This window comes from Myiozetetes cayanensis, unplaced genomic scaffold, assembly GCF_022539395.1.
Source record: "Myiozetetes cayanensis isolate MyiCay16 unplaced genomic scaffold, myiCay2020 scf1, whole genome shotgun sequence".
NCBI lineage: Eukaryota > Metazoa > Chordata > Aves > Passeriformes > Tyrannidae > Myiozetetes > Myiozetetes cayanensis.
The window spans coordinates 49,899,446-49,923,511 of record NW_026086604.1 but is presented as its reverse complement, the minus strand read 5'-3'; the positions used below and the strand labels follow the sequence as shown (position 1 = coordinate 49,923,511).

At 37.0% G+C, this 24,066-nt stretch overlaps 2 protein-coding genes across 12 annotated transcripts in view; both read right to left on the bottom strand.

The window, feature by feature from the left end:
* Nucleotides 1–24,066, bottom strand: part of ARHGAP28 (Rho GTPase activating protein 28) — a 723,491-nt gene that overhangs the window by 182,685 nt on the left and 516,740 nt on the right. The window lies entirely within an intron of this gene.
* The window catches only part of PTPRM (protein tyrosine phosphatase receptor type M), a 449,317-nt gene that overhangs the window by 214,102 nt on the left and 211,149 nt on the right, over nucleotides 1–24,066 (bottom strand). For all 11 annotated transcript variants that reach the window (XM_050306131.1, XM_050306135.1, XM_050306149.1 and 8 more), the window contains exon 8: nucleotides 1,616–1,924. In XM_050306131.1, the coding sequence (XP_050162088.1) occupies nucleotides 1,616–1,924 (309 nt within the window). The remainder of the gene's footprint in view (nucleotides 1–1,615; nucleotides 1,925–24,066) is intronic.

Below are 24,066 nucleotides of genomic sequence, written 5' to 3'. Positions count from 1 at the left end.
CTCAAGTGTACAAGACCTTGAGCAAAATGCTCTCACTTAACCTTCTCTGAGCAAAAGGCTAGACTAAGTGAGCTCTGAAAGTCCCTTGCAACAAACATGAGTGTGTGACTCGAAAAATTAAGATGATTATTTGGGTCCATATACTCTGTTGTGTTAAATTCAGATTTATACACTTTACTGAATGTGTATGGTATACTAAAATTTTGTAATTTTTGTCCAAGGTACTCTTACAGCCACTGATGCTGGTTTTTAGTAGGTCTTAGACTAATATAAAGTTCCAGAAGGCCATGAATAAGGCAATTTATATAAAAAATAAACATCCCTGATAACAACAAGCTCTTTAGCTTTGTCATCCTACAATTGAACTGAATCAGAGTTAGAGAATGACACCAAAATTAATTCTAATTAAACACTTTTTTTTGTTAGCTACGCTTTGTTGAATCCATTGCATTAGTAACTGTATATTCCTAAATTGTTTAATTTATTCCCTTATATATTTTGATTAGAAATTAGTACAACATAAAACCAATGCAGCATACATTAAATAATTTAATGGGTTTAAATGACAGACTTCAGGTATTTATTATAAAAGGAACTCATCACTGCTGAAGTTTTTACTAGAAATATTTCCAAAATGTTTGCAGTAAACCTATCATCGATCTGGAAGAAAATACAAAGCCATTCCTGCTCAGATTGCAGACGATAAAAACGGAAGGAGGACAGCTCTGTTATACAAAGCGATGCCAGTCATTTGATAAGGTTTCTTTGAAATATATGCATTTAAAATAGTTAAAAGCAAGGTCAAAAAAACTAAGGTATGCTTGTAGAGGGCACTAAGGGACTATATATCAGCACAGAATGTTCTGGAAAGGTGAAACTGATTCCTGGTGCATGACCAATTCAACAGGGAGGTCCCATTTTGGTATAGTAGCTACCAGAGCTCCAGTAAACTCTCTGCATGTGTAATCAAAGTAATATCATGGAGGACTTAGGAGGATGATATAACCTTTTCATGTAATATTTTTAAGAGCACCTCAAAGACACAGTAGCAAATTCTGCTGTCCCTGCTTCAAAAAAGACATTTTCAAATTAAATTATGCTCCAAATAAAATATAATTTTAAAAAAAGAGATCTAAAAACCCCATGTGAGTTGAAAATTATTAAAAGGAAGGGAATATCTGTATATTTCAATGTCTATATATGGAATTGTCTAAATGAGCAACTAACATTGTCCAGTGGTTAGAAAGCCAAAGTCAGAGAAACTGAAACTGCAAATCAAGAACAAATATTTAATGCACATCACTCAACAGAAAAGCTTACATGAGGATACCATGGACAATCACTTGAATTTTCTTCAAACTGATGCTGGAAGTTTAAAGTGGCAGAATACAGTTCCAGCACAAGTTACGAGTTTAATGAAGGAATTATTAAACGATGTGTGATGTTACAGGTTATGTAAAAGATCACTGTAATAATGTAGCTTTACTCTCTTAAAGTTGGTGAAGTTGGTGAAAAATCTCTGAAGAATTTTAGTGAAAGTGGAACATTTACTTACACAGAAAACTGCACTGAGTAACAGGCCATGGACAATGTATATGTAAATAGAAAAACTCACCATCTTCATCAGTTTGCACTACGAGTTCTTGGCTTTCTTTTCGTCCTTCGGGATTCATTAATACTAATTTGATGCTGACATTTGTGTACGGTGACAGATTGGTAATTGTGTGCTGGGGATGTGAACTTTCTGTATCCCAGCTTACTTCTTCTCTCACTTGCTCTTGTCCTCCCGCCTGGTAACGGTAATGGACTGTGAGGTTGTACCGATGGCAACGTGTGACATTATATCCAAATGGTTCCCAGCAAATAGTGATTTGCCTAGATTTGATCTCCACAACTTCTAGTTTTCGTGGTCCGCGCATTGGATCTGTAAAAATTGCCCACATAATTCTAGCATGACTATTTTTTCACATTATAATAGTAAGCAACATGAGAAATAAGGAGTTGTACAATTCTATAAATATGACATATAAGCAGAAATAGTAATCCATTGCTTTATAGAATCACAGTGTAATAGAGATATAGGCTTCTGACAAACATGAAAAAAAGTGAGGAAAGAAGAGAGAAGCATCTTTGATGAAAAATGAAGAGCAAACCAAACACTAAAAAGTTCTTATTCTTAGACTCAAATTGCATGATACAGCTGAAACGACACTTACTTTTTAACTTATCTGTTGCTTGCAAAAATTAAGTCCAATTTTTTTTTTTTACAAATTAATTTTTGTTAACATTTTTAGAGCAAAACCCTGTGAAAATAAGTATCTAAAAAGAAAATATAATTTCAGAGAAAACTAGCAAATACATGGTGATTTTCTTGAAGGACTGTTTATACAAAGGCTAGATGGTTCTTCAGCTATTTCATATTCATGTGGTTTTAAGTTGGACTGAATGCAATTACTTGATCTCTATTTGCCAAGAACATTAAGTTAATAATACAATTCCTTTAAAATAGTCCGTAGGGGTTTTTTCCTACAGAAACATTAGTTGTTAATAATGCAAATACTTCAGCTTGTCATAGTGGTTTAGCAAAGAATCTAAAGAAGCAAGACAGGCAAGACATCAGCTCCTATTCTACTGCACCTGTGCTTTCCTAGTGATCTCCCAGTTGATAATATGCCATCGATCCCATCTACCAAAATCTACATACAAGCACCAAAGATTGTGGTTGATGAGGTCAAGTTCTCTTCAATCCTACAGATCCCAGCGACTGAGATAGAAAATTGAATTAAAATTTCCACCATATTACAAGCAGAACCACTGAGCTGACACACATCCCACGTTTTCAAAACACTGCCATTAATAGAGCTATTATACATATTTAGCAATAATCTGGGTTTTTTTCATATTTGAGTCCTCCAGAAGATTAAAGACAATGTCAGGTTTTATCCACTGCTTCACTAGTTAAACACTTAGAAGACTTTTAATGAGTTAGAAGCCTCTTATACATAAACAAATTAATATGCATCTTCCCTCTTTTATGTTTATTAATCAACATGGCTTCACTAGGAAAGTTCTAAACAATTTACACAGGATTTCATCTTTTTATTTTTTAATATAATCCCCGCATGCTTGAAATATTTGTTCAAAGATGTTATTCATCTTAACTCCTTGAAGAAAAGGTGTTAAGAAATTGCTTGTTCTAACATCTACAAAGCAGGGTATTTTTCCCCCCTTTCAAATCATCCAGCTTCTTTTTTTTTTTTTTTAATTAATTTTCGCTATCAAACAGTGTTGATCACCAGTACAGAGTATTTGGCAATTGGTGAAAAAACGGCAAAACAAAACAAATTCTAATCCTGGTCTCCTTTCTAGTGACTCAACTGAGAGGTAAAAATGTCTCCAATAAGGATAAATCACTGTAGAGCCATTTAACTGCTTCGACACTCACATATCCCAGTGTTTGGAGGGCTTGAAATGTTTTCTACTGCTACAGCATATAAAATTAATAAGAAGCAAATCTCAAGGACTGGAAAGTCTTAAGAGTTTCACATATCCCTAAACATTTACTTCTGTGTAGTTCAGACATAAATTTCATGGAAAATGAATTTCCTTTTTTTTTTTTTTGTTTCATTTCAGCTTCCAAGAATTTCTTCATTTAGGTGAGATGATGAATAGCAAAGGACATTTGATAGTTATTGTGTACTATCTGAATGGGCTAAGTAGGACTAGAAAACCATCAAAATTGAGGTGACCCTGACATAGAACATTAAGCAACTGAACAGAGCTCCTAGCTGCAACAATATGGAACAATCTGCTTAGTTCCATGGTAGGCACATCAGAAAATTCACAAGGGACCTGAGAAATCATTTTATTAGAGACATAAAACTAATTCATAGCATTTTAAAACTGAAACTGAGTGGCTGTAAAAAATATCTGGATCAAAACCTACCCAAGATTTCTGCCCAGGAGGAAGATATTCTTATGTCATTTTACCTTAATAAGAAGTACAAGTTAGCTCTCTAGTTAAATCTTGAAGTCACTGCTATGAGAATGACAGATAAATTTTCACTTCCAACAAAACAGACAAAGGAAAAAAGAGATTAGATTGCAAAAGATGGAGACAATACAGCTTCTGTTGATATTCACTGGATAAAACTCATCAGACAAGGCAGACACCCTGGTTGCTTTTGTTCCTGACTTGATTCTGTAATCTATAGCATCAGATAGGTACATGGCTCATATCTATTTTTCTTACCATTCATTCAGAGATAATGTAACTAATAGGGCCCTGATGACCCCTGCAGCAAATGAATGTTACAAATAAGGTCACTACTTTTGACCATAAAGAAAAGGCTAAGGTAACAAATGAATTTAGGGATTTAAAAAAAACATGTGCTTCAAAACAGCCATGAAAAATAGCAATTATTGCAACAAAAGACAGAAAAAGAAGCTTCCATTTGATCAAGTTAGTGCTGAACTTCTCTGAAGGTATTAGTGTATAACCCAAAGGAAATATTTCATAGAACAGAACCAGCAAGGTTGAAAGAGACCTTTAAGATCACCAAGTCCACCCAGCACTGCCACTGTAACCTCTGAAACACTAAACTGTATCACCCAGCGCCAGATCCAGACTCCTCTTAAGCACTTCCAGTGATGGTGACTCCATCACTTCCCTGGGCAACCTATTCCAGCACCTGAACACCCTAATAGTAAAAACTTTTTCTAATATCTATCTATCTTTAACTTAATATGGTTCTGAGAGCACTGTACATAACTTCCAATACACTGGAAGGTATATGCTTTTCATCAGGAAGGATACAGGATACTTGGGGAAAGAAAACTGCATAAAAAGAATGACAGCTAATGACTATGATTTAAAAGGGAAAGCTGAATTAATTACTACAGCATGATGACTCCATTTAGTTGATTTTTATTTTCTACAGGATCTTTTTATCATTTTCCCACAGCAAGTTCCCAACTTTAGGTGAAAAAGTGGGCATTCTGTAGAGATGCTGCTATTGTGCTCGTGAGACTTGCACTACCTATTCATGCATTAGTAAAGGGTTGTCATCCTAGCAATGGTCTGCCCTTGGTAACTTGAATCAGGTAAAAAAAGTGATAGCTACATAAAGAAGTGTCATTTCACAGTGTTAATCACAACTGAAATGGCACTTTTTGGAGAAGATGATGAATAAGGAGATTAACATACCACACTGATTGTACTACATACAACATATGCGCTTCAAACCACAAAAGCTATTTGCTGAACCTTTGCTTCCTCCTTACTCAGTCAACTCCTACCTGCAGAGAGGTCATACAGCCAGATCTCTCCACCCACTGCAGTTTACTAAATGAACCGAGCCTCTGCTGCTCCTCAGTATTCTAGCTGTTTTCTTATGCCTCACTGGCGAGGCAAATGGGGGAAAGTAAGGTCTACCAATTCGTAAGAGAAGAGGTTTTCCTCCCAGAGGAGCACACTGCCTGTCACGCTTGAAGCTTAGCCAGGTAGTTCTTACCAATTCCCCTGCTGGTGCCTGCAGCATTTTTCATACTGCTCTCCTTCTGCCAGCTTCAGCAGGGTATCAAGCAGTGAATTCTGACAGTTGCAGCTCTGACCTGAGGGACCAGCAAGACCGGTTCTAGCCCCTGGCACTTCAGCATCCCGTATAATCGGGGATCTTGGCTCCTTCTCTGCTCCACTCTATTTTCCTGAGAATATGGAGCAGAGACTGACAGACAGGATCAATTTCCATTGCAGCTGCAATTCACAGCTCATTTCTCTGGAACTTCACACTTTACGTCTTACCACAAGTGTAATGCTTTTTCAGAAACTCGATTTCAGAATCACAAAGACATTTAGGTGTATTTTTAGTATCCTGTCACTGATCATCAAAACTCTGGTTTTAGAATTAACACCCAGACTGAAGTTTTGTCTTTTCGTCAAAGACTGCATAGACCTACTGAAATAAGAGATAAAGAAAGCAATGGTGTGGTGATTTTCTGCCACTCCACGATACTCCATGATACAGGAGCTGCAAACATCTGGTATGTGTTAGATACTAGTTGAAATACATCCAAATAATAGGAATTAAGAATCTACTTCTTGTCTAGGCAAACTGTTAGTGTGGTTTAGCTATGTAACAACTCCTGGGACTTAAATTCCAGATGGCACTCTACTGTCCTTCCACAGGAAGTAAGAGATAAACAGAACAAGAAAATATACAAATTTAAGATGAAACTGAAACATTTGAGATTTACATTATTATCCACTATAGCTTTTTAAAACACAATACTTAATTAACCATAATTAAATGTAAAGACTTTTTCGCAGATTGTCTAAGCAGTCTTTTTCAAATCACTTAACATCTTTTCACATCAATTCACTCTGAGTAAAGTGTGAGCCACAGCACTCTAGCATCAGTATCCAACTGACTCATATAGTTTCATGAACACCTGCAAGGAACTTGTATACTACAGTGATGGAGATCATCTATAGGCGAACACAAAATAGATCTTGTGAGTCAGCTGCTATCAAAGTAAGAATATATGACTTGTTTCTAGAAAACAAATCTACAGATTTGCATACATCTATAGTCAACACCGAAGAGGAAAACAGGTAAAATAATTTACTTGTTTGTCTTGCATTTATTTGATTTGATTTGATACCCAATCTACACGACTGCTAACAATTTGAGATTGATTGAAAACCTGGTCAGACGCTTTTGTAAAAGACCCCATTTAACTGTGATTTTTGTACTGTAATTATTCTTCATCTGAGTTCTTCAATAATAGATTGAAGTTCAAAAGGGTTCTTCCCTCAAAATACCACATGATCTACCAGACCTGATAACTGATCAGGGGTTTTCCAGTTTCATTTTACCAAAAGCTGCAGAATGCAGTGAGGAAAGAAACAATGGGCAAGACTTTGGGTGGTGCAATTTCACACATTTTTATTTCAATCAGATTTGTTAATAAAAAGAGCTGCTTTGTAGTTAGGATTAGAGGAAGAAAAGAAACCCTTTACCCACATGATTTTTCATACTGTCCATTACTTGGGTTATAAAAGAAAGGAATCCAACAAAGAGAAGGCAAACGAAGAAACAAAGGGACAAATGGCTCATGAGCAAAATCAAAATCCTAATATGAGGTTGGTGGCATGATTATACTGCTGAGTCCAATTATTTTAAAGTGAAAACAAAGACTAAGCTGCCAGTGTGCACAAAACTGTTAAAGATCCAGAAACAACCCTTGGAGTTCCAAGAGAGACACATTAAAGGTTGGCCATCTTAAGAACACAGCATGTTGAGGTAGCAAGCAAAAATGTTAAAAAACAGCAAAGAACAATTATAAATTTGTGGAACCCTAGTTTCATATGAAATATCTGTACTTCCTGTCATGGAGTAGACATGGAAACTGATAGCAATAGTTACTAGGAATATTCAGGTAAAAGACCATAAAAGATACACAGCATCTCCTGGAAAAGATTCCAAATTACAGCAGTCAAAATTCTTAGCAATCTTTTATATTACTAACTAATAGCATTTCTAAAAGAATATGTCCCTAATTCTGCAAAACTAGATGTCTCCCACAGAAAAGCAGCACTTCTATCAGTCTTCTAAATGTACTCCCTGACACTTGAAAAAATATTGGGATGCAAACCCTGCAGAGAGCTTCACCGCTAATGAGAGAAAGAACTGTGAGATAGTAAAACTGAAATGGTAGTCACCGCCACAGAGGAAGGAATAATTTAGCTTATATATATATATATCTATGTATGATGTGCTGAAAGCTAGATTATGCTTGTTTTTCTTTGAGCAAAATCTGGGGAAAAATGGCTTCCTTTTAATTGTTTTTTGTGTGTATGTGTTTTTTTTTTTAATTATTCTTTTCAAATATATTCTTTTAATTAAAATTATTTTTTTCCACAGACAAAATGCTAGTGAAAGAAGATGAACAGAAGGGTGTATATGCCCTAAAGCTGGCATGCTAGCTTCAAGCAGTAGCCAGGGGAGCCCTTCTGCACTCTTGCAAGTAATTGCTGACTTAAGAGCATTGAGAAGTAGGAATTAGCCTCCTATACACATTTTCCCCAGCACCTTTAGTACCATGTTTAGCATCCACAGTGTCACAATGGAGAGAAGGTGTTAACAGGACAAGACTGAAGCAAAAAAAAGCCCCACATCTCAGGGCAAACATCCCCCAGAGAGAGTTTTTGTCTCTCGACTAAACTACTCTCTGGCATCTGAGAACTGGAAGATTCATACTTAAAACATGTGCTCATACTCAGGTTCTGTTTCCTGGCCAAGATGCCAGCAGCCTATGGACAAAAAAGAAAAGCTAGCATCTCCCAAACTACCCTGCTGTTAAGATTACAGCTAAGATCATTCTTCTTCACTGTGGAACCAGATGCAAGACTGTGCTTGTTTTATCATATACTTTGGAAATACTGTGTAGTTAAACCTTATATATCTATATCAGGTAAGAAAATAGCATATCACCTAGTTTATAGCCAAAGAAACTGAAGCTCAAAAGAAACTAATTATCTGCTGAAGGTTATGAAGCTTCAGCAAAAGCCGTGGAATCCTAATTCTCTGTGTGATTTCTAAACCACCAGAACACAGCACTAACAGAGTCTTTTCTGTACTTTGTAGCCAGAAGTAGTGGCTAGTTCCAAAATGTAGGAGCTCAGAAAACAATAAAACAGATACTCACAGTTCACAGAAGTAAAATGAACAGGATGAGTTCTTAAAACAAGTCACCTTGAACTCTCACTCACTTCACAAATTAAAATGTGAGAGGTTACAGAGATCTCCTTTTTCTAGGAAGGATCATAAATACTAACATCAGCTTATCATTAGATTTTTTTCTGTGATATTTTGAGATGAAACATAAGCTAAAATACAGGAATTTTTGTGAGAGAACCATAATATTTAGCTAATTATAGAAGATTGATTGAAAGCAAATTCTAGTAAGTACCCAAGGAATGAGCTCACTTCTTGAAAAAATAAGTGTAGCTGTTGCTTGAAAGTAGATCAGGCATTGGATTTAAGAATTTAGTAATGCATTATTACAAGCACTGGATACAGAAACATGAATGAGTGCTATAATCCTTCACAAGATAGTTTCCTTAACTTTTTATCCCGTCTTCTCCAGTTCATGGCTTCATGTATTCCATGAGGCCTATGTCTTCAGACTGACGTTCACAGTTGCAAAATCTATAGGTCTAATCATCAATAACAGCCCTTTAATTATCAATTACATCCTTTTGAGGTCAGTAGGATTTTTAAGTATTGGTTTCTATACACTATTTTCTTTCATGAGAGGGCTGATATGAACTTTTCATTTTATAGCAAAATTTAAATCCGAACCAATGCAAATTGAATCTAATATTTCTTTATGTTGTCATTTCATAGGAATGGTGTGTCATTTAAATTCTAATACATTTAAATAAGGAATGAAAGAAAAACACCATTTGATATATTTTTGTCAAATTACCTACATTACATGATTACTCCTCCATAATCAAAATCAGATTTTAAGTATGAATGATACAAACAAGATTACATTCCAAATCTGCAGCACAGATTTTAGTTGCTTGTTTAAAATGACATACCTAGCTATTCAGTAATCACTTTATAATAACCCCTTTCATTTCTAAATCTTCTTAGCCATCAGCCACTAGTGAGGAAAATGCTGGCAGTAGGTTTTACAACTACACATTAGTTTTACATTTCATGACAAGCTAATTCTACAGAGTTTGGAAGACAGACAAGCATGTGTTCTTAAGGGTTTCTTTCTTGTGCATGAAGAAAGCACATATCTAACTGAGAAATGAAAAATAAAGAGTGCAGACATATACTTTTCACTTCACATATATGGCAGTGACAACTTATCCCAACTTCACCCCAGAAACTTCCATGAATACGTAAACCAACAAGAATTAAAAGGTGGCGACAAATAACTCTCAGAAGAATTACTATGGTAAGACAGCAGATAAAGTGCCTATTTGTGGTAGATGTTACCTTTGGTAGATCTACCTTTGACAGGTACTTGGACCAGAACAATCTTTCAGGAAAATTAAGATCAAACGACCTATGTCTCATATACTCTCCCTCTCAACTGAATCTATCACAGGCTTAATTTAATCCTTTTACTGAGTTACCACATGACTGCTTTACAGTGTCATTACTGTCCTTGTCGATCACTTCTCCATCAAATGTTAACAAAGCACATGCCATCACCTCCTGATCTGACACAGAGACACATTTAGGCAATGTACCTCCACACCTGTGGCACCCTTCAGAAGCTGGCATAGACTTTCAGGGAATTTATACAGAATGCATGCCAGATACTGTTCATATTTGAGAAGACACAGGGAACACAAAGGAAGGCCTGAGGAGTTGCTTTTGTGGTCACACGACACACCTCCTCCACACAGTTATCACGCCACAGACTCGCAGTGACTGAATGTGAAACCATCTGGTAATACAGGGTCAATACATAAACTTTCAGAGGTACTAAGGAATGGTGCAGGTTGCTGGCTCATAATTAAGCATGTTCACGAGAACAAGAGACATAATTTGACCATACACCATGAATAGGGGAAATGGTATTAATGTAACATACACTTTTCTACTCACTGGTCAAAAAATGGGAACCCAGGAGAATAGTATAAACACTTAAAAGTTCTAGTGTGAAGGAAAATTCCATTCTAGCCCATTTTCCTGGACACAGCTGGAATACATCTATGGTGTTGTAGTACAGCAAACCATTCTCTTTATACAAAAATACAGTACATGTATTTTTTTCAATAAATGTCTCAATCACCTCCTGATTGTGACTAATATTAATGGCAAAACTGTTGCTCTGTTGTGTGATACATCAGCATGCTCAAACTCATTAAATTTTATGGTACAGCTGCTTGAGTTACCCCTGAAGTCAACTGGAGAAAAGATAAACCATTGTGTAAATTAGTGAAGGTTTCAGCTGTTCAATACCTGCCCTGGAAGTACAAGCCAGAGATTGTTTATTATGTTGCACGAAAGAATAAATGGGCAATTCTGTTTCATAGATCAGTCAGAATAAGATGTAGCAGCGTGTTCTGGTTATCACTGTGGGCTATTGCCACTGACAAATCACATTAATTCAGAGCTGGTACGTACAGCAGTGGTACCTAAATTGGGGATTGAAAACAGGCCTTTACTGAACCAAGATGACAGGACAACATGGTCACATAAATCTGCGTAAAAGAGAAAATGCCACCAATCAATGTTATTCATCGAAAAGGAGTATTTACCATTCTTTCTAATCTGACATGTGCAATCAACCTCAACCAAATGATGTAGAGTGAGATCAGTTTTGACAAATAACTCTCAAATGCATAAACCTGGTAAATGAATCAGATGCTCTGTAGCAACTGGTAAAAGAAACTTTGAACTTACATACATGACAAAGGGGAACAGAATATTCTCTCTTCCTACTCACTATTACGTGCTAACCACTGTTAACACGTAAGTACAATACTTAATGAGAGGTAAGTACTATAAAATTGACACAGTCATCTGTTTAATTTGTGACAAGACACAGTTCCCGGAAGAATCTCCAGTGTAATTGCCACTCAGTCTCAACATAGTCTTTAACCTTCCTCATGTTAGATCCATCCACAGGACTATCCCAGGAGCTCCACACAAACCTGAGGAGTTACCAGCTGCTGAGTAAATTAAGATGCTTTTTCGGCCACAATCTAAACTACCGTCTTTGCCTTTGATACTGTCAGTAATTAATAAATTTGGCTTCAATATCAGTTGCAACATTCAACTATGCATGGAATCTTTATATATTAAAGTACTTGAAAAGCACTTTTATTGAGAGTATACACTGCGGACTTACTGACTGAATATATTCAGCCTTTTTTTTTTCCTGTTATATCACAGTATCTAGAAAAATTCTTCAAGAACTCCCTCAGATTCCTCTCTCTTTGGTAGATTTTTTTGAAATTTCCTGTGACAGATCAAGAAGTTATTAGCCACCACTCTTCTCTGCTATGCCATTCCCTGCAAAAAGCAAACAAAAAAACTATGCTTGCTGATGAAGGGAATTTATACTGTTAACACTGCACCACCAAATATAGAGGAAACAAACCCATCCCTGTTTCTGACACATTTTAACAAGGAAAAAACTGCCAGACAGGAAGATAGCAGAAGGGCTGAAAAAAATGGGTGTACTGGATGGTAAACTGTTTCAAAATTATTTTTTTTTCTTGTAAGATTTAAAAGAGTCATAAGAATTCCCACAAAAAATATATACCTAGGAATTTGATATCTGCCTTAACACAGATATATATGATCTACTGACAAGAAGAGTAGGAACAAATTAATACAAACACGGAATAAGAAAGAAAATAAGAAAATAAACAAGCTTTTGTGTAACAGATTAGTTAAGCCTGTGTTGTTTATTTCCTTTAAGCCATGTTTTATTTCCACACATGATCTTGAGCTTGTGTTGTTTATTTCCTTTCTCTAGTCATAAAGATTAATCATTTATCAGGACTACATTTCCCTCTGTTGCCTCCAGCATCCCCTACTTTAATCACTACAGGTCACTTTGCATTTGGTTATGTCCTTTTGCTTCCTTCTCCTCTTCTAAACTTGGTCCTGTCAAATGGATTAAAGAATGTGTGCATTTATGCCAGAACCATAAGTGACATGGAAGAACACAAAGCAACCATTAAATATTCAGGAAAGAGGGGGTTATGGGAGGTTGCTAAAGTACCTGTGCTCATGAGCAAAGGAGAGGGGCCAGGACCAGATTACAGCTTTGCTGGTCAAAGACAGGCAGATGCTTTACTGTTGAGACATAAACCAGCTCTGCAGGTTATTCACAAACCCCAGATCCCAGTTTTACCACACAACTCAAGGAAAACACAGAAGAGGTGACTGGTAGAAGTCCACCAGACATAAGCTGGTGCAACAATTACAGAACTGCCTAAGACAGCAAATACATAAATCTGAAAACTCTCTAGTTCTATCACCAATGACATGGGATTCTAGGCATTGGTTTTTTTCCAGTTGAACTGAACTAATGGGAAGTAATTTCTATGCTGAAAAAGGTCGTACACAAAGCAACAAAAAAAAGCAAGTATTATACCATCTCTGTTTATATGTTACTCTAATTTGAATTTATAAACTGCTGACATATGTTTCAAATCATGCAAACATGATTTCTTCCAAACACAGACATTTTTCATTGCAGGCTTTCCCCTGTCTTTATCACAATCATGAAACTGAAAAATTCAGCATAATAAGTTGAGAAGAGTTTGTGGAGTGCTCAAGTGGAGTGCTTTAATCTTTAAGGATGCTTTTCCTAACAAAACTGGGGAGATAGTAAAAAAGAAGAAAAAAAAAAATCCCCAAAACCCAAATTCACAAAAAGCAACAAGAGCCTACGACTGCTCAAAATGAGCACTTCCCAGACTTTTAAGTCAATGAATAGCCAAAGAAGTGTCCTTATTTAAAAATGAAAATACGGTTTTAAAGAAGTTGAATTTTAGAAAACAGGAAATATTCAGGAAGACATAAAACATGCATTTTAAGTATCAAAATTTGTATTTACATGAGAGAAAATGTAAGCTATTATTGCAACTCACAATTGAACCAAATGAGAAGGTGACAACAGAAGAGCTGATGCTTTTGCATTTGCAAAATGGTGTAGGGGTTGTCTATTTTAATCTCAAATTATGACAATGCTTTTTTTTTTGTCCATAGTTTCTGGATTTAGTATATAGATGCATATAGTATGCATTCTAGTATCTAGAAATATTCATATAATGTATAACCAACTTCAACTAGAAGTTTCTTGACAACTAAACATTCACTTTGTGTTTATGCAAGCCTGTCAGCAGCACAACTGCATTTTAAACTATATTTGCTGAAACAAGTAAATTCTTGACTTGTAAATAAGATTGTGATATTAAGAACTCCATTTCCAATAGTTAATCTGCAAAAACAGAACATAGCCATTAATAAGGTATTATAAACATTAATTGATATTGTTGTACTAGATCACAGAATCACAGAATGTTCTGAGTTAGAAGGGACCCACAACCTATCAGCTGAAGTCTGTGTGGATCAGTATTACTCACACAGGTGTTAGGGCTTAGTGAAAAGATCCCTGTACCAGAGAATTTGAAACCTCAGCTCAATTTCTGGTTTAGGTACTTGTCCCTGTAAGATCATTAAAATCCTGCTCACTGCCTCCAATTTGCATAACTAAATCCTCAGTTTGTAAAGCACTTTGATACTTATAGAATCACAGAATAGAATCAGAGAATCGTTAAGGTTGGAAAAGACCTTTAAGATCATCTAGTCCAACAATTAACCCAGCTCTGCCAGGCCCACCTCTAAACCATGTCCCTAAGTGTCACGTCTACGTCTTCTAAATACCTCTAGGGATGGTAACTCCATCACTTCCCTAGGTAGCCTTTTCCAGTGCTTGACAATCCTTTCCATGAAGAATTTTTTCCTAATCTAAATTAGGAAATCAATCTAAACCTCTCCAAGAGCAACCTGAGGCCATTTTCTCTCATCCAATCACTTGTTACTTTGGAGAAAAGACTGGCACCTGCTTCCCTACAAGATCCTTTCAGGTGGGCGTAGAGACAGATAATGTCCTCACTGAGCCTCCTTTTCTGCAGGCTAAACAACCCCAGTTCCCTCAGCTGCTCTCTATAACGCCTGTGGTCTAGACCCTTCACCATCTTCACTGGTGTTGCACTGGAAGGAGATCTTACCACTTTTTCGGAGAGTCAGGGTGTCTGTAGCTATTCCACTGCTGAGCACCCTCAGCACTTCATACAACTGCATTGAGCTACACATATGTGGCACTCTGCTTTACTGATATGTGACATCAGAAACGATGACAAACTGATGTCAGGGAGGCAAGTGATTAATTCAAGACAAAGGGGTGAGCTAGGACGGTGTCCTGGGTGCAGCTGCTCAGGCACTGGCAGAGGGGCTGCAAGGCAGCCTCTGTGAGGAGAGGCCGAGGCTGTCCTGTGCCACACACAGACAGCTCCAGATGGCTCCAACCAACACACTGCAGGACATGGCTGTGAGGATGGGCAACCTTGTATTTTCATTTTGTCTTTGTTTCTCACTACCCAAGCCTATTTCAACTCACATAAATTCGTATTAGTTTTCCCCGAGTTGAGTCTGCTTTGCCTCTGATGGTAATTGGTAAGTGATCTCCCTCTCTTCAGCTTGACCCATGACCTTTTCCATCTTATTCTGTCCCCCATCCTGTTGATGAGGGGGAGAGAGAAAGCAACTGAGTAAGCGACTGGCAGGCAGAGCCAGTAAGGGTTAGACTGGTATGGGATTTTGAACCTTTTTCATCGCATTCAGGTACTAGTGAGTGTTCCCTGAATGAAGAACACGGTATCAAAGCCTCCATATATAGCAGCATAAAACAGACATGAAATCTTGCACTATACTGATTTTATTTTGTTTAATTTTTGATGAATTCACACTGTATTAAGTATTGGAGGAGAAAGCAATCCTTTTAAATTCTATCAGCACTAGCAGCATGTAACCATGGTAATTAAAACAATATTATTTTTTAAAATTACAAAAGACTACTCAAGACATATAAAAAAGAAGTATCCAAGAAAGAATATCTTTCTTTCAATAACTACAGTTCGTTAAGTCTGGAAAATTATTAAAGGCACAGACATTTTTCACTCCTGCTAAACAATTAGTTAGATATGCCACAGAATAATGATTTTAATTAAGAATTAAATTAAACAGGGAGTTTGCATGGACAGAACTTTCAAGAAGCCTTACAGCACATTACTATTAGATGTCTGAGAGAATATTTTGATTAGAATTTTCTTTCTCTCTACTTATATGAAGATTTCACTACCTTAATGTATATTTACAACTATTCTAATACAGGAGTGGTTCCCAGTTGGAAAAGAAACCCACCACCAAAACCATAAAAAAATCTGTCCTTTTAAGAGTTAAAAAGAAAGTGCTCACATGACAGCTCAGAAGCATACAAGCCCACTTCAGTCCTTTCTCTGAACTGAACTAAACATCTAGTAGTACCATTAAGAATATAAATGAATAGGGGTTGAGGGACTGGTCCCTCATAATGTAGTCTTTGCTTACGACAGATGGAAAAACTCAGTAGGAAACAGCAAGAAACCACTTAAGTACTGATTGATATAATAATGTTTAGCGTGACACAAAAGCATTTTTATTTAAGTCACTGATCTGAAACAACTTCTAACACTGGCTTCTGCCAATAACAAAAAAAGATACATTCTTGGAAGAATTACAAGAATGTTCAATATGGCAAAACAACTATCCCTGGAGAAAATCTGGTTTTGATTATGAACTAAAATAAGAAAAATGCTTCTGCAAGACCAAATGTAGTTGCTTCCTCCCTGAATTCATGAGTGAATTCAGCCACTGCATAGCCATACATGTGGTTGTCATAGAAAATGTTCTGTAGCCCATTACACTGAAGAAAGATTTGCAATTTCAGAAGACACATATCCTTTTCCCTTTCCAACGTGCTGCAATTCCCCAAAGGGTCATATGGTGCATAGGATCCCTGTAGTGGCTTTCTACCTACAGCAACGAGATCTTAACAGTTCCCAGACATTACCTGAAGCCCATCAGTTAGCAAAGGGAAGTTTTGCCTTAACTGAACAGGAGGGTGGATGACAAACTACTGATAGGTGAAAGATTTAAGACAAACAAGTCTCACACATTCCCAAGTTTCCCATCAAACACAAAATTGGCACCAGAAGTCAAAATACAACATGGTTACTAACACTAAGAGACTGTGGCATGTAAGGTTAATCTCCTATCATATTCAGGGAACTTCTCATCCTTCCCACTTAGAGTTGTATTTAAACATGCAAATGCCCTGGGAGAGATGTCCACCACAGCACTATCATGTATTCCTGTGCATGTCCCCAGTACTATGACATGTCCTATGCTCTGGATGCATCCCAAGAACTTGCTGCCTTTCCTGAGTGACAGGTGTAGTAAAAGCTGCTGGCTCACATAAACAGGAAGAAGACACTTCTGGTTTTCTTCATTTCTCTCTGCTGCCCTTCGCAAAATGCAGAAACAAGTGGAGATGGGAACAAAGGCTTCAGCTATTTTCAGCTTCCTACATGAAGCATAAGTGACCCACCACAGATATGTAATTGGATAATGAGGAAGCTCAAGGATGCTGGAAACCTTTGGTTATTTCTATGGCCATGCTTAGTGAAAGCTTCAAGTTAACCAGACTCCCTGATAAGAAGCAGAAGTCCCAAAAGTCTCATCAGAAAGCCTTTTCTTGGTACTGGTTGATTGTTCAGCTTAGCAGATTCAGGGCATACGAAAAAACAGCTGAATAAAGACAAAGTCTAATTATTTAAATTATGCTTTGGCTCAGAATGTCATCTGTCACTAGAGGGAAGCACTACATGTCAATGCCATAGGTGAAAGAACAAACCATGCAGTGTTTAGGCATGCTGTGCAATGCCACCTTATATATTTGTAAGAAGGCTTTAAAAGCACAAACAAAAAGCTTAAAAAGCTGAACCTGTTATTATGGTGATTTTGCTTTCTAGCAGAGGGAAGTCTAAATCATCTATTTTTACAAGTTCATGCCAAATCACCTATTCAAAATTTCTTTAGATAAATTTGCAGTAACAAGATTAAAAACACACAGAAGAAGTTACTTACAAATGGCAGAACAAACCCTAGGAGGCTTCTGGCAGCTTCACAGGCATTAATCATGGTCCATACAAAAGTATTCCCCAGGAACTCACATTAAATAAGGCAATAATTCCATCTACAGTTGCAACGACATGAACAAATGACTCAAGATTCAATCCTGTTGTTTATGATGTTGCTAGAGCCTCTTGATAAAGGTAAAGCCTAGAGTTTACAACTACAGACACATTATTTTTTACAGTATGTTGAGCAGACCATAGTATTACCTACACAACTGTATGTTGTTGAAAGAATTTTGCTTTCAGTACAACTGAAAACCTATTTAAAATTATAGCAGATATAAACCCATTTGCTTCAAAAGAATTTGCAACCCATTTCAAATTTTAAAAATAGAAATAGTTTTCCTGGTCATAACTTAGAACTATCTCTTAAGTCAAGAGGGAAACATAGGGACAATGAAACAAATATAGCAATACTGTGGAGATAAAAGAAATACATGCATGAAGGTTGTCCTATATGTATACAAAAATACTTTATTCTTGCCTAAGACACTGTCTGAAATGTCCTGAAAGAAAATTCCTAATAGCTGCTTTGAAGTTTCTCAATTTCTTTTAACAAAGACTGAAGAAGAGCACCTGAAACATTCTAAGGGCAATTTACCAAAATCACTAATACAGAGTTCCCCATATAACACCCAGTAATAATTATAGCAATCACTTTACATACAAATACCATTATGAAAACATGATCAACAGTTACAAAAATGCCAGACAGTATCACAGACATCACTGAAAGTCTCAAGTTGCTTTAGTAATTAAAAGAATTATAGAATTTTATTGTTTCTCAAAAAAGCTGCAGAAGTGCACAAACAAGGCTGGTATCCATTCCAGCTCTCTTGTGGTTATCTTGTGTATGGCTTTAGTATTACATTTAGAGGTAGGTATAGCTGTTTGTCTTACCAGGAGAGAAATTTAGCAGTTACCTGCAGATATCTCACTCCTCTGTAAATATATTTTTATGTGCATTTAAGTCTGGCGGCCCATATGGCAACACTAACTGTTTCAATTTAAAATACATCTACATATCCAAAATTTAACTAAGGCAATGTCACTACATGAATTTTTATCTTGGACCGTATTATTAAGTAATATTAAAAAAAAGCCATATTAAAAAATTTAGTATCATTTGCTTTCCTGAAAATAAACAAAACAGCTTTTAAATAGCTGGTTTTTTAGTTGAAATAGAAATGGATAATTATAGAGGTTATGGAAAGAAAGTAAAGAAAAATCATAAACTGCATGAAGATGCAAGCTGGAGAAGAGCAGAGAGAGTATTATCAGAACTTGTATTAGCACAGCAAAACTCTCTGTATTCAAAGCGCAAATTTCACAAAATACAAGGTTTGTGTTCTTGACTGCCATCAAGTTTATGGTTGAGATCTCACGTAAGATGTTCATCGATAAGCGCGTGTAGAGAAAAAAACCTGAGCTCTTCATGTGACAGCTGGTATACTGCCACAGAACTGTCCTCATTTCAGATCACAGGCAGCTTGGCGGTCCAGGCACAACTGGTCAGAAACACTGCAAGGGCAGGAAGAGACATTCCCAAGTGCTGTGGAGGAAAGGGCAGCTTTGAGCACTTACAGGAGAACATCTTTACTGGTGAGTAGAATTTTACATGGCAGCAACGGCAAAGACGAAGTTTAAGGAATGGAAGATGCTGGCAAGATTCCAGAGGAGAAAGAAGTTTTCTATACAGAAGGACCTGTATAGAAAGGACCTTTCTATACAGAAAAATGAGAAGAAAAAGAAAAGAAAAAAGAACTTAAATTACCACCTTTACTTAGCAATTATTCCAATCAGAGAAGTATATGGATAGTCCAACTCATACACTTTTTATGCTGTGGATAGTCATTGCATTTCACTTTGAGTTTGTTATTCTAAATAAAGTATTTTTTCAGCAATGCTGGGGAAATAGAAAACTTAACTTTTATAACGCAGTATCTGAGGTTGAAGAAGAACAGAAGTCATTTGTATAAATCAAACATTCATGGCTTAAGGCATATGGCAAAGCGAAATTGGTAATGTTTATGGTTTTCTTTCCTTTTGCAACTGACTCTACTTTCTAAAATGCATCTGTTTCACTTGCATCCAAAACAAAAACAACTTCATCAGATGGCAAATGGCTCACCTTGTGACCACAGGCTAACATCTCAATCTTGTATTATAGTAAAACACTGCCTATAGTAAAACACACTCTGTCATTTCGGGTCAGGCAGCCTGATACCTAATGTACACATCCGGGGGCAGAATTGGCCACATGAGTGCAAAGGAAATAAATCCATCCTTTTGACGAAAGACAAATTGCAATGTTACAAAGCTAAGCCAAGCACATTGCCTTGGGTATCTGCAAAGTGCTTGCAGACTGTTCACCTACTAGTTGTAAAGTAAGAAGACAGAGGACTAGAGGTCGTTGTGCTACGGTGGTACATCAGACCTGAGGCTCTTGTATCTTAAAAAAACCCCAAACAGTACATTTGAAAGAGTTTTCAAATCATTACTCTTTTATTCTTAGGTGCATATTTTCACTTAATGGTCCTTCTTTACTCCAGATGATGGTTCTTTAATCTTTCATACCAATTTCTAACCTGATTAAACAGTCAGCATCCACTTTCATTAAATATTTGAAGATTACTTAGCTCTCACAAGGTGAAAAGTTCCTATGTAGGTTTTGGATGTTTTGTAAAGTCCTGAAAGTGCACAAAACAATGTTTATGCCTTAAAACGTAGCTAGGTATACACTGTGATACAGAACAGCTAGTCTGCATTATATCTGAAAAATGCTTTAATTCAAAATAACGCACAAGCATTTAATGTGTGGCAACCAAAAGCCTGAGTGCACAGTTTTGTTTTTATCCACTAATTTCAATGTTTTCAGCAGTAATACAACTTGCCTGTGCTATTATGCATCATTGGTTTATTTTATTAACAAAAGTCATGAAGACATTGCCTGTCAAATCAAAGCATTTACTACAGTGCTTATCTCTAGGAATAGAGAGAAGCCTCTGTGAAGAAATAATGTTGGCAGTTGATTTAGTCTGTAAATTCAATCTGGAGACATCTCTGCCTGGGAAAACATTCTCTCCGGTGCTCACAAGCCTTGCTGACTTTGCTTCTTTGGCAACATAGCCCTGCAAGTTTGTGACTCCTAGCAAATGGATTCATAGTAGATTTGGTGCTAATGATATTCCTGGCTTGCATATGCTCCGATGTCATGTTTTGGTAAGTTTGTCAGGAAACCAACCGTAACTCAAGGGTTTGGAATGAGTGCAGTACAAGCCTCAAAAATCTGTATGACGACTAGACTGTTCTGATTGTCAAGCAAGGAGGCTGCTCTACCAGACAAATGACAAATTTAGTCTTGCAATCTGTCATGACATTTTCACAGAGCACTTCAATTTCTGTGAACAAGACAGTTTTCCTTGCTGGTTTTCCTTCAAGGTGGAAGGCTGGCAAAGAGGACCACATTTGGTCAGCTGTTAATATCCACTCTGTGATGAATTATCAGATCCACGTTTATCCACTGGGCAAAAGATTCAATCTATGTGAATCATATGGCTTCTTCCACATGTGATGAAAGACAAGACGTTAACTTACGGATCACCCTACTGGAAAATGGAACAGCAATGAACAAAGAATGTTGAAGCCTGAGATTTCATGATGGATGTCAAGGTTTCCATGGGGTCTAAGATCCTAACTGGAATACTGAAAGGACATTATCACCACTTGAAGCTACTGCCATAAAGTCACAATAACTGAATGCAGTATTCATTCCCTATGTGCTATCTTCGCTTTGCAGGCATGTATCAGGAAAACACAATTTCTGGAATACACTGATTTCTCTTTCTAGAAAGCATGGAAATAAGAGCAGTCCATTGCAGAGCCTCCCCCAGCAGTCCGATGACTAGCTAATGATATCTAGAAATACAAGGTGAGAATTGCCTAAAAGCCTCATGGTTTTGTTTTCAGCTGCCTAAGGTACTATTACTATTCACTATTAAGGTGAACTGGAGGCCTAATGGGAGGTCTGTACAAAGACACGGCATCTTTAGCAAAAGCTTCTCATTTGTTTGCACTTTTGATAAGGAAAGTGGCCAATAGTTTCAGATTTATTTAAAAGACAGGAATACTATAACTCCTGGTCCCATGCCAGCTCTTCTTCTCAGGTGACATGTGGAGTCTCAGGGAGAGAGCAGTTCTGAACACATTTCACATCTTGCTCTGTTTTTGCAAGAATTGTGCTAAAACATCCCGACTTTGTGGCTTTGTCACTGTAAGAGTATAATTAAAGGTCAAGTGTGTCTGCTGCAAAGCACTGCAAGTGTACAGACATGTTGGTTGTAAGCTGTGAGCATGTGACTGACATCTAACTATTCGCAGAGAAACAGCACAGTGTTGGTATTTCCCACAATTTGTAGATGAGAGTTGTAGCAGCTGCTGATGCATCTGGCAATACTGGGAGCTAGCAGTGATGGAGTGGCTCCTGTTGTCACAAAAGGAGAGAGGAAGTGAGACTTCTCAAATAATGGAAAGATAGCTCCAAAGATGAGCAAATCCCAGTGTAACATGAGCAGCTGACCTAGAATGACCACTTTTATTAGGTGCCAGACCTGAACTCTCCACATTACTAGAGCTACAAACACTTACAGAGTCTGCAGAGACCCCTTTCCAAAATGATGCCATTATTTCTATATTAGCATAAGTATAAATGACATTTTCCTCAGCCAGTGTGCTTTCAGCATGTTATCTGAACTGTTTCCAAAGCTTAGAAGTATAACTAATAGCAAAGATGTTTTATTCGGCCTCTTCCTTTCTGTTAAAATGCCTCCTGGTAGACAGGTAAAACTGAAGTAGTATAGGAAAACAGACTGCAGAATCAGAGCTTTCTCATACACTGGAGGAAAGCTTCCTACTTCTTATTTTAATACAGCATTCGTTTTTATCTTTGATTGCAAATTACATGTTTAGAACTCTTTTCTCGTGTTAGCGCTTGTGGATCTGATGAACAAATGTGTTTATATTTTCGTCTCTGTTGCTCTACTTCTCTGCCTCTGACCGGTTTTTTTAATCTTACAGTTTTTGTTTGTGTGACCACACAGCTCTGGTTCTCTTTCAAGTAGTAGCTGTTAGGAACATTGAAACACAATGCACTGCTTTCCTTATGCCATAATTAAACAAAATCAGATCTCAGAACATAATAAAGAGACTGGCTGAAGTAGAGACCATATTTTTGGTATTTTTAATTGCAGCTTAAACGAAAAGAGAGGGAGAAGGGATGTGAGATAAAACCAAAAACAGATGAATAAGTTATTGAAGGACTCAAGCTCACAAGTGAGAACCACCGTTTCTAACTTTTTCATTAGTTTCTCACATACTGTATTTGACAGAACTATTGCTCTGCTTGCTGACATAATCCACTGCCCTCCAGATATTGTGACAGTAATGTCCTGGTCAAACTTGACACCTGTTTTTCATGTCCAAACATTGATTCTCCATCTTACAGACAATGTATTTCATAAGATTAAATTACCATTATCAGCAAAATATTGATTAGGCTAAAATTCCTACCTGTAAATTTATAGCCTTAATTTTCAGTAGGTTTCATCAGTTATCTTCAAGCAGATGAAGATGTAATGGAGTCATTAACATGTGTGAAGCAAAATGTGAGCTAGTCTCCAAAGTATTTATTAAAGTTTAATGAAAACAATGAATAAATAATTACTTCCATATAATTGGAGAGAAACTAAATAAAAGCACAAGCACCTGTTTAGGGACAGACAACAGAAACTCAGAATTATAAGCCACAGACTTTATAGCTAAGTAATAACATCGGCAAAAGTCTACAAGGAAAGAGCATAATTCTTGTAGCTGCAGAGCAAGAAAGAGGTCTCTCAACATTCAGCCTATTACCAAGGCCAGTTCTCTCTGCCCCTGTGGTACTACCAAAACACAGCTTGTCTGCAGTCCCTGGTTCCTGAAAGCCTCCTTGGCTGAGTTATCCTGCATAAATGAAACCCTCTCTGACCTTCACAGCTCTCATATTCCACCTGAAGTAGCAGAACTACCTTCTGCCGTTTGTTCCTATAAACTGACATATGCTGTCTTCAGTTTGTCATGCGCCATTTCATTATATTTAACTTCCACATCATGGGGAGATATTAATTTTTCCCTACATATTTCCACAGTTGTCATCCTCCTGATTCCCTTCTCATTCATTCAGCTTGCACTTATTATTTTGTTGTATCAGTTCCTCGCCCTTGGCCCTTGACTGTTCT